At 31.1% G+C, this 12,567-nt stretch overlaps 1 protein-coding gene across 1 annotated transcript; it reads right to left on the reverse strand.

Annotated features, from left to right (window-relative positions):
- Positions 1-8,095: 8,095 nt before the first annotated feature.
- On the reverse strand, positions 8,096-11,496 carry LOC123258923 (histone H3.v1-like). The gene is made up of 4 exons (XM_044719178.1): positions 11,427-11,496; positions 8,784-8,911; positions 8,288-8,707; positions 8,096-8,194 (listed from the first exon to the last, which is right to left on the reverse strand). Exons 1-4 carry the CDS (start codon positions 11,482-11,484, stop codon positions 8,096-8,098), a joined length of 705 nt encoding a protein of 234 aa, XP_044575113.1. The 5' UTR covers positions 11,485-11,496.
- Between the last annotated feature and the right edge of the window lie 1,071 nt (positions 11,497-12,567).

Genomic DNA, 12,567 nt, shown 5'->3' on the forward strand with positions numbered 1-12,567 from the left:
AAGGATTGCAGCATGCCCAAAAGATCATCAGTCATCATAAAGCTCTGAAAGAGATGTTAACACATCAGAACGCAAGAGTTCCTAAAAAGTCTAGGACTAAAATTACGTGGAAAATTCATAAGATAAAAATAAAATTTTTGTTTGTCACAGCTTTGTAATACCATGGCGGAAATCTTAGATATAAAAAATCAATTATTTTTGATGTATGAGTCTGTGCACACTGTGAAGCTCATTCACACCTGCCATATGCATCATCAACATTCAACAACAGTGATGAAATCAGGATTGCTGTTCAGCATCAAGATCTATGCTTGCTCCCAAGCAAGAGCACATTACATTTTTATGGAAGAATGAGGAAAGCTGATGGTACTGCTGTGAAGTGCTGCACTACAAAAGATGATCAACATGGCTGTCTGTCGCCATATGTTTGAAGAGAGATACGTTATGAGCTCAATGGTGTAGAAATCGACAGATGTAAGAATGTGGGTATCACCAGTGTTATGAAAAGGATACGCTTCTCTGAGTCGGGACAACAAAATATTCTGCAGAGAAAATGCTGAAGTTTGGATTATTAATGAAGATGACAACAAGCTGACTGATATTTTGGCGGCTACTTTGATGTGTCTCAGTACCGCTGAGAGTTTCGCATTCTTGGATTTGCTGAAGATTATCAACGAATTATTGTGAATGCCAAGCATGAATTGATACTGATCCAGATCCAAATACTGATCAAAATAGCATGTTGTTACCGCTGCAGCACCTGACAATGTTACAATTACAATCAGGAAAAATTGAGGTGGATTGTACCGTATATAACAATGTCTGACGAAGCAAAAAATCGAGGTGTTGAGATTACATAACCTCTGATCCAGCTATCCCCAATCAGTTTCCGGACTTGGGAATTATATGAGTATCCCACTGCTACCAGCTACCAACAAGCATATTTGGGTAATCAAAACAACCAAACAGCTTGAGAGAGAAACCGCCTCGTTTTGTCATCCTTGGATTCCAAACAGCAAGAAAGAATCAAAATCGAATCAAGAAACGCAAGCAGAGTTTGATCACTGCAACATAAAGAGACATTAAGCTGTTCTTGAACTCTCCAGAGTTATCCCATATGGAAATTTGAACCTCAACATTATGCATAATCAGTGGCATGCCTTGATGGTATGATAATGTACACAAATTTTCAAGAGATTGCTTTACTATGGGAAAAGAAGCTGAACCGCTATTGGCTAAGAAAAATTTTTCTGAAGTACAGCACCTCTGTATATAATTGACTGTTCCAAGCAGAACGAGTCAATCAAGTCTGGGTCTGTGGATATACGTCTAGAGTTTGAATCGTCAGCACAGTTTCCAAATCAAACTGCTGCTTACTGTTTAATCATACACGACCGAATAGTTGAGTACAACCCAATAAGCAGCAGTGTGAGAAAACTCACTTAGAATGCCAGTTCAGTTCAACCTTGAGCCTACCGTACATCACATGTATGTGTGGGACTTTGCATCCAGAGAAGCGAGAAAAGGCCCATGGGAACAAGCCGCGAGAGATCGAGATCGATTCCAACGAAGAATCCAGCAAATAAATAAAATTATTGTACCTGTACTTATCAATAAACTTAATGTAATTAAAAATAGTAAATAAAAGAACAATGTTTTTGTAATTTGATGTTTTTTTATTTTAAACCTTACTAGTATAAAAAATTATTTAGTATAAAAGTTAAGTATAATAGTTAAGTATAAAAGTTAAGTATAAAAAATTATTTAGTATAAAAAATTATTTAGTTTAAAAGTTAAGTATAAAAAATTATTTATTATAAAAGTTAAGTACACATATTAAAACACAATTCTCTCACAATTTCTGTCATTGATTTTCCGGAATGATTGATAAGCTTGAATTTATTGTAGTTGGTCCCAATGTAGTGTAGATCCAAAGTGCTGCATAAGATCAAAAATTTCATTTTAAATATCAGATCAGGATTGTTGAGATATTTTTGGTTGGTAGTAGCAGGGAAGAATGTTGAAAAGTTGTTTTCTAGATCAATCTCCACATTGAGCCCATGATCTGTCATCACCACTCGGATACCTGTTAACTGATATATTTTCCCATCTTCAAGTTCATTCATCCTCTTGAATGGTAGTGGAGCCTTGGGTTTTGTCTTCAACTTTGACGCGCTTGAACGTTGTTGATCTCTCAATTTCATACAGTGTATTAGTAACAGAATGCTTACGTTTCGGTGCCATGATTGAGATTTCTTCAACAGATTCCAAGTAGCAGATTCCGGCACCAGGGAGCAGATTTTACCAGCAGATCTTAGCACCAGACAGCAGATTTCAGCACGAGATAGCAGATTCAAACAGCAGGTAGCGACTTTCAGCAGATTCCAACACCAGGTAGCAGATTCCAGCAGTAGACAGCAGATTTTAGCATCAGGATGCAGGCAGCAAATTTTACCAGCAGGTGGCAGATATATGCACCAGGTAGCAGATTCCAGCAGCAGATTTTTGACACACAACACTATGGTACTTCACTCGTACTTCACTTCGATGAAGTATGCTCGCGGCGCGCTGCTTTTATAACCAGAGAATGACGTCATCTATTACGCAGTTATTATAGATGGTGCACAAAAAATTAACATAACCTAAAATCATAAGTTGAATGGCGGGAAAGCATGAACATAACCTAAAAATCATAATTTAAATGGCGGGAAGTATGAACATAACCTAAAAATCATAATTTAAATGGCGGGAAGTTATAACCTATAAAAATTGAGATGATATCATCAACCAGAAGAAAGAGACTCAGACCTATTGGATGATACCATCTACTACACAGTTCAAAAATCTACTGTGTAGTTTGAAAAAACCAATCAAATTACTAATTAACCAAGAAAAATAATTATCCAATAAAATTATCGAGTGGTGGGGGTAAAATCCAGAGATCGGATTATAAAAGGTTGAGTTGACTTTGAGAGTCATCATTCAGTCACTCCTCGTCGTTGAGAGCAGTAATCATGGAGATCATTCTGGACGTTCAAGGATTCAGAGGACCTGATAATCGCTTCATTTTCAAGGAATTGGCCTCAATAACAATTCAACATGATATTGATAATATTGAAGAGTTATCATACACACTATTTCAACCACCATATCACTGGAAGGTGCTACCAGTCAACTATCAACGTCTGAATACCTGGTTGATCCGAAATTATCATGGAATCAGTTGGAACGCTGGAACAACTTCATATTACAAGCTCAAAGAAGTTCTTAATTATTTAACTAAGAATAAGAAAATAATTTATGTAAAAGGTGCTGAGAAAAAGTTATGGATTCAAAATCACGTTGAATGTAACAAAATTGTAATTGATCTTGATGATTTTAAATGTCCATCTTTAAAAAGCATGAAAATATATAATAATCATTTCTGTAAATATCATTATTATTTAACTGATTCATGTGCACTAGAAAATGTAAAAAATTTAAAAGATTGGTTTCTTAATAATCAATAAATTTATTAAAATATGAATTTAATCTTTTTATTTTCCCCGATCAAGTAGTTTTAATTTTCAAAATAAATATATATTTTCAAATAATTTTAAGCTGAATTGATTTTTACTTCACAAGATGACGCTGATTTGACATTATATCTTACCAAGTAATTTTACCTCATAAATAACGTTTTTAGAATCGAAACTATAGTTCTTGAGAGAAATAATTAGTAATATTCATCTCTGAAGAAGCGCAGATGTTGCTGTATTCCAAAACAACTTTTCCAAGTGCAATCAAAATACACCACAGTTGATGCTTATTTGACACTAGAGATGGCGTGAGTGTTTGACACTAGAGATGGCGTGAGTGTATGAGTCTTGTCATCGATTAAGCATCAACTGTATATGAAAACTTTACCGACTATCATTAAATTAATTTGATAAAATTACAATAAATTTTTATTTTATTTATAATATTAATAATAAAAATATTTTCGAATATGAAATTGAGTTATTCTAACAGTTACGAGAAAAATTTTTTATTATTCAAACTGGCTGCTTCTGCGCGCCAAACGTTAACCGGTAGCAGAATTTTGATAGGTTGATATGTTATTGAAAAAATAAATCAATTTTGAACAAATTTTGCATTTAGGTATACTGAAAAATGATTATCATATATATCCAATAATTTCTACATGACAATGTTTATTGTCAATTGGTCATATACATCAAAAATACCGACTTGCCGGTTGTGTATAGTGTATCTTTAATAAAAGAACCAATCAGCATGATACGTTTTGGGTCTAAGAGTTTCTATTGGTCGATTTCATGGAACTTTTTTATAATAGGAAGAAAGAAAATAATGCGTAGATGAAAATTATGTGAAGATAGACAAGCTAAAACTTGTAAAGCGTCAGTTTTGTAAAAACGTTAACAACATTCATAACGTAAGTTATTTTTTACTATTTATTGTATAATTTCGTCAATTAATAATTGCAATCTATATGTTATCAATATTTTATATTCATTATTATTTAATCATGTCATAAAGTTAATCACTAATAATTATTAAATTAATAACAATAATTTAATTTTCAATAAAAAAATATCAATGCTTGTGTTCAATTAAAATAACAATTATTTAACATCATTATTGTTTAAAATTTATTCCATATGTTTGATTATTTCATTCATAATATAATCATCAATAATTAATAATTAAGTTAGCCGACATCTGGAAATTTTTAGAATTTTTTTATTGGATAAATTATTACAAAAAATTTTCATATGTAGAATATTTGAAAATTAATCATCAAATTAATAATAATAATAATAATAATATTTATTTTTTAATAAAAATAAAAAAATAATTTCAATGTATAAGTGCTAGTTTAAATATAATTCTTATGATTATTAGATATATTTATTAATAATAACGGTTATAATAATAATAACTATGATAATATTCATGTATAAGTTAATTAATTAATTAATCTATCATTTTTAGAAATATTTCAAAACTTGAAACCAACAACAGCAACAACAACAACAGTAAAAAGGTAATTTAACATATAATAGAGTTTATTTAATCTAAGAAATATTGTATAAAAAGCTGGAAAATTATTTAATAGAGTAATAATTTTTTTGTAGATGGGTAATATCTTATCATATGAAATTATATTCCCTGTAGAATGGTATACGATTGATCCGAATACCTTATGGGACTTAATAGTGGTAGAACTTGGTGCGTTAATTCTGGGAGGTGAAAAATTTCATGATTCCATCGTAACTATCAACAACCTTGCAACAGTTCTAGATATAAGTCATAAAGAGTTATCCTGGTGGTTTAAGGTACCTGGAGATCTTGAACCATCACCAAATCGGTACATATTTTCAGGTGATCTTTTGATTGAAATGTACCCTGAAATTTATGATAAGTATGTGGTGCAAAATGGGCTGCATCTACCAGGTGAGTTTTTATATGTTACAATTATACACTTTTTATCTATTCATTAAAATTCATCTTGATTTATTACAGTGTATCCTTCGATGGGTCCTGAGCTTTGTTACAGCATCTTAATTCCAAGTGAATGGGTCAGAGTAAGAACATCTAGCCAAATAATTAATTTAATTTTCCGAGACATATCTCAAAAATTGTTGCATGATGATAATTACGAGATTGATGGTTCAGAAATTATAATCGATGAAGTAACAACAAACATTATTATCAGCAATCAATGCTTGACATGGACTTTTATGGAAGCAAGCAGATATCCAGATAAACAATGATGATTATGTGACAATTGACGATTGGATAAGTGGTTTATTTAGAAGAATGATAAATTTCTACCGACAAAGACAAGCAATTGTTGTAGCGATTCAGCAGGTTAATGTCAACAATGTATTAGAAGAAGAAGAAGATGAAGGATTTTTCGAGAATGATCAAGATGATGATTAAATAATTTTTATGTTTTATGTTCCTTAATTAATTAAGATAATGTATATTTCTTTATAAATATTGAGTTTCAAAATCAATAAATAAAGATATAAAATTAATTTTAAAAAATATTCATCATAAATCTAATTATAATAATAATAATCATTTTTTTAAGAAAAATTATACGTTGTGTTCCTTCATCAATTAATTGAGATAATAATATATATTTCTTTATAAATATTTGAAAAATATTGACTTTCAAAATTAACAAAGATATAAAATCGAATAATTAAAATTTTTATCATAAATCAGATTATTATTATAATTCTAACAATATTATGGCTTAGGTATAAGAAATAATAATAAATTCCTGAATAATAAGAGGTAACTTAAATATTAAGACGCGCCGGGCATAGGTAAATGGTTGAGGGTGGGGGGATATAGTCCAACAGCGGTAGCATACTATTACTATTGGAAAAAACACCTTTCACTACTCTCCTAAAGGTGGCGTGGTAAAAGATCGTGGTGGAGAAGGTTGTTTGAACCACTCACATTGCCGCGCTAAAAATATACTAATATCAGATGGCTCTGGTACAAGGCGCGTGAAATTAAAACTATCATAAAGATGAGTAACTTAAAAAATTAAGTTTTAGTAGAACTTATGAAATTTTAATCTTAAATTAAAAATGTGAGGGATTATAAATAAAAACAATGAATTATTTTATATTAAAATACAATATTTTATTGATTAAATAATTCCACTGGTCATTTTTACATCAAGACTAGAATTAATAAATTCAAATTTATTATATTTTCCACCATGGTAACGCAGAAACAGATAGTTTAAATCTATTAATTCATTCAAACTCTTTATGATGTTATCATCTTTCAGATGTTGAATAGTTCTTGATGGTAGATAAATGTTAAATTCATCATTTATATTAGCAACAATCCTAGTCCCATACTGAGTTGTAATAGCTTTGATACCGTTAATCTTATATTCTCGATTAAACTCCAACTCAATCATTTTTTTAACAGGAAGAATCCCAGCAAGACAATTAACCTCATTTATTTTGGTAAGATCCATGATTGATAGCTGTAAAAATTTTTTAATTAATTAAATGATTCTTCATTCAATTCATATTTTAATTAGACAGTAAATGAATACTTACAATTGGTAATACTGATAGGCAGAAGATGTATATCACCAATACTTCACTACTGTCTGTCGACAACTGGTACTTCACTGGAGACGTGTACTTCGTTTTTGTGAAGTTCACTCTCGACGAGCTGCTTATATAGACAGAAAATACTGCGCAGTTACCCCCACTCCTCTACCTCAAAACCGGTTTGATGACGTCATCTACTGCGCAGTAAGAAAATTCTAGAACAGAATGAGACATCTACTGCGCAGTTACATGACCTTGAACAGGTTCAAACCTGTTTGATGACGTCATCTGCTACGCAGTTAGAAATAAAACAAAGAAAACTGCGTAGTTACATGACCTTGAACAGGCTCAGACCTGTTTAAAAGTAGACAGAAACCTCGACAGATGGCGTATCTTCTCGCATGTACTCCTCATACGTACAGTTTGAATATATTAATCTTTTCAGAATATAAACAATGAAATGCACCTGTGATCTAAGCAACAATAGTTGACGCTGAGATCACAGGTGCATTTTTAACAAAATGGCGAATTCACAATTCAAAATGGCGGATAGCGGCCACCAGATGGCGGATTTAAGATAGCAAATTCAAAATGGCGGATAGCAGCCACCAGATGGCGGATTTCAGACTCAGATAGCAGTCACCAGATGGCGGATAGCAAATTCAAAATGGCGGATAGCAGCCACGAGATGGTGGATTCAAATGGCGGATAGATTTTTAAAAAATGGCGGGAAAATGGCGGATAGATTCAAATCACAGAATTCACCACCAGCGCCACCTACAACCTCCACCATATCCACGTCGGTAAAACAGGTCGGTAAAACAGGGCGCCCATATCTACGAATGGTAACTTAGCATGGATACGAACCCACAAATCTGTTTTACCGACTGAGTATTACCCCCCCTGACACACTACTGATCATTATTTGATTCCTAAAAAATTTTTTTTCTTAATGAATAATAATAATAGTAATAATAATAATAATAATAATAATAATACTGTTATAATTGATAAATTATTTTCAGTACTATCTGGTTATTCGAGTTGTAGTTGTTTTCGTCGTTGTCTATGTTATTTTTGTAACTCGCACCGTCATTAACCTTTTAATAAAAAAAAATATTTATTTAGACTGATATAATTTTTTGGTTCAACACACGATGAATGTATATTTGTTAAACTTTCAATTTACATACCTCGGCTATTTCAGACGTCACATATTCGGGTTGTTCGTTATCATCTACATCCGCGTCGGAACCGAGTTCAAATATTTCTTCTTCTACTACATGTTCTTCTTCTTCTTCTTCTTCTTCTTCTTCTTCTGATTCTACAGTTCTATCCGATTTTTCTTCTTCATGTACAATGGAATCTTCTTCTACAACTTTCATTATTTTGTTATGTTCTTCGATTGCCATTGCGGCATCGTTTTCAAATTCACCAACCGGACTGCTGTCTACTTCATTGTTTTTAGGTGTTTTATCGCCATCGGGTTTATATTTGATTATTTTTTTTGCTCCTTTCTTTTTCATAATTTCTTCTTTTCGTTTTGCTTTGTAAGCATTTAAAATATCTTTGCTCATAGTTTTTTTGGCGCAATTGGCATTAAATTTTATGTTCTAAAAAAAATGTTAAAGATCAAATTAAGTTTTGATATAGAGATTTTACAATAGTATTGTTATATATGATAATTACCTTCCTTTTTTGTTGTATCGCATGAAGCGGCAATTCATTATTTTCTTCAGTTGAAGATTCTAAAGATGATTCGTTGTACTTAGGTCGCCGTAATCTTGTATTTGGATTTTGCAATATGGTACGTGATGCTAAAATAAAACATTAATTAATAAAATTATTTACAAATAAAAATTACACAGATTTAAATTGTAATTAAAATTATAATATAAAATATTTTTTCTTTAATTATTAATAGTTAATGTTTAAAGTATGTTTATTGTTTTCTACCTAGTGATAAGTAAGGGATGATTTTCAAATTTAATATTTTTAAGTTTTTAACCGACTATGCTGGAAGTTTTTTCTTTCAGTCATAACTTTTTTCGTAATGTATATAATTTTAATTAGATATTTATACTATTGTAGTGAGAAAACTTATAATTATAATAATTAATAATTATTATTTTTTATAATAATTTATAATTATAATAATCGAATATTTAATTTAACTATGTAAAAGGCAGATGCACGTACAAAATTATTTATTCACTAATACAAACATTAATGAATTTAGCAAGTATTAAAGTTTGTATAAGAATAAGACAAATAAAATTAGTTGTATTTGTTGAATTTTGAAATGAAGAAAAAAAAATCTTTTAGTTACAACCAACTATTTTCAACGCGAAAGAGAACGATTTAAAACTTAGATTTTCTTTTTTCAATAGATGCATAAAGCTCAGTCATTTCAATTCATATACTTCTTTTCTAAACAGTACAACTCAATTATTATTATTGTATTTTTTGTCGATACCTATTTTAATATACATAACTATCACGAGGCATTTATTTTTGGACTAATTTAGAGAAAACTTTTTATAAAATATTCAAAATTTACAACATTGTGTAGAAGATTTTCGGATCCGCAATGGTTATTGATGTAAATCAATTTTACTTTTAGTAAAAAGTTAAATTTAGATACATGCTTAAAAAAAATTATCTCGAATCAAGAGAATAACTTTGAAGTTTCATTGCCTTGAATCAAAACGAAATTTTTTTAAATCAAGAAAAGTTGAGGAGGTTCGAGCGTAACTTTTGAGTCAGAATAATGTTAAAATTTTTTTTACTTTCGTTCATCCCAATATTCGTGAAAATTCTTTATCTTAATTTATAGTAATTTTATCAGTATAATAATTGATGATTTTTACTTATTTAATAAAATAAAATAATAAAATGACTTTCGTATTTCCCTGGTTAAAAAAATTGTTTGAAAAGTATTCAAATGAATTGAAAAAAATTGACCCCATGCAAACTGTATATCTATATATACATACAATATAGATATAATGTTGCATAGGTTCAATTCTTTTGAATACTTTTCAATTCATTTTTTTAATCAGGGTTATTACTTGCCGGAATAAATAAACAGACTCGCCAACAGCGCGTTTGATTATACCCATTCCCATTACAGAGACTTGCATGAGTGTATGAGTAAAATATTTCTCTCTCTGTAACTATATTGCTATCTTTGTCTTTTTTCTCAGTTGTTGACGCGACGGTGCCGAATATTTATTCGAATAAATAACTGACGATAAACGAGTCAAAAACATGAAATTAAACTTTAAATATTTCAAACATTATATCAGTAATGTATTATTATTCGATTAATTATTCAATTATTATTATTATTCAATTTTTTTATATTATACAATAATTCGTTTCTTGTGTATTGTTTTTTATTCATTAAAGTTGGGAGGTTAATATTGAAAAAAATAATTAAAGTCTCGAATAAAGTTTGTCCGTCTGAATCTTTTTAAAATTTAGGGATTAGATAAATTACGTATTTATTTATACGAATACTTAATTTCAAAACTCGAAGTTGGAAATTATTTTTCACATTAGATTCGCTCGAACCTCCTTAACTTCCATCAAGAAAAATTTCTTGGTTTAAAAATCGTTTTATTGAAATCAAAACAACGAAGTCCTTCGATGTAATCTTCTTATCAAGCTCTTCAGGAATGTTTTCTTTTTCGAACAGAAAATTACTGCTATTAACATTAAAAAAAATCAGTTAAGATTTATTAGTTCATCACAATAATATCGATTATTTTAGTTTAATGAGCAAAATTATCAGTTGCAATCAAGGTGAACAACTTACTTCTAAAGTTTTACTAGAAAACTGTGTTTTCTTTTAGATCACCCATAAAATATCATTATTTTCAATCACAGATATCGTTGACGCAAATAATTAATATTCATCGACTTTGAATGTGATTTTTCATATTTATATTTTAAATATAATGTATGATCCATTTGACTTGTAATTTAATATTTTTTACTTCACTCAATTTATTTTTTTATAAATTTTAGCCGTATTACTATGACAGTGTAGATATAATTATGTTATGAACTGAATATAATTATTTTTAAATTAATTGAGAATTATTCACTAAGTACACTGAAAGAAAAGTATAAGTCCGATCGCAATACGTTTAAGCGTATAGCTTATACCCATGTTAAATACGTCATCTGTGTAAGCTATACGCTTAAACATATTGCGATAGGACATACTTTTTTTTCATACAACTTTAATGTATAAAATCAAATGAACGTTAAAAATTATATTAATATAGTTACAATTAAATAATAATTGTAAACTTAATATCTTACCGGCAATACTTAAAATCCCACACTTCACAAGTTTTCCATCTTCTTTCAAATGATACATTCTATTTTTATTTAACACATTATATCTATGAAAATCGATTATTTGTTCTGTATCAATTGTAGTAATCTATTTCTTTCGTTTTATAATTTATTCAAGTTATAACTATACTCTTTACAATATTCGGATGAAGTTAATTAAATCTCACAATAAATAATTAATCCCGTAGAATATAGTTATCAGAAAACAATACAATAGATAAAGTTCGTGTATAAATAATAGTCAATATAGTACTTCGCGATTACAATAGTACGATGCGTGAAATAAAGGAAAATAGGATGTGTCCTAGACCGTAAGTGTGTATATCTCAGTGGCTGAGGAAAATCTGCCTCATGCCCCTTGACTCTTGAGGGTGTTAGCCTTTGCTAACACTTAGCGTTGGTCTTGGGGTCCCGTGACGTCATGAGCCCCTTGAATGCCGGGGAAGGGATTTTATGGCCCAAAGAGTACGGTGGTTGACGCAAAAATTTGTGAGAGTGGAAAAGTACTCCCACATTCGGCCTCTCCTGACCACACAAACCGTCCTCGGCTTTGACTACCTGGATCTGAAAAATTCATCCAAACAAATCCTTATTAATGACCCGATCAGGGTATTAAAACTACAAGAAGGTGACTATCGCCGCTCAACCCACACTCCTCTAGTCAGAGTGATCAGCTCTTCCCAAGAGTATGAATCGACCCGCGATAGCAACCAGGTGGCGCCTAGGGATAGGAAAAATAGGATTCTCAACCATTCCAGGGCCTTACCCCGTGAAACCCGTTTACCAAAACGGTATAGTCCACGGATGCCTGTTCAGGATGAGACCTCAGTTAGGTATACACATACTGAGTTGTCTGGGCCTAGCGCTAGAGGGTACGTCCCTGAAGACTCTTGACTGAAGTCCAGCATGACACTCTAACTAGCGGCCAACTGGTCCAACCTAGGCCAGTGTCCTCCGAACCTGCCTTGACCAGGGGCCAGGAACCAAGAGAACGACTGACTTGGCAAAACAGTCCACGCCTGACTGGCCTGGAACCTCCATAGTCTCTCCCGTCAGTGACAAGCTGACGAGCTCTAAAGGTCCCAGACTTGGCGAAATTAGTCGT

The sequence above is a fragment of the Cotesia glomerata genome, linkage group LG2 (assembly GCF_020080835.1).
Source record: "Cotesia glomerata isolate CgM1 linkage group LG2, MPM_Cglom_v2.3, whole genome shotgun sequence".
NCBI lineage: Eukaryota > Metazoa > Arthropoda > Insecta > Hymenoptera > Braconidae > Cotesia > Cotesia glomerata.

Coding starts and splice junctions, on each gene's coding strand:
- LOC123258923 (XM_044719178.1), bottom strand. CDS start 11,484: ATGTATCATTTGAAAGAAGATGGAAAACTTGTGAAGTGTGGGATTTTA. Junction 8,912..11,426: donor TGGGATTTTAAGTATTGCCG/GTAAGATATTAA, acceptor GTTTTATTTTAG/CATCACGTACCATATTGCAA. Junction 8,195..8,287: donor TGACGTCTGAAATAGCCGAG/GTATGTAAATTG, acceptor TTTTATTAAAAG/GTTAATGACGGTGCGAGTTA.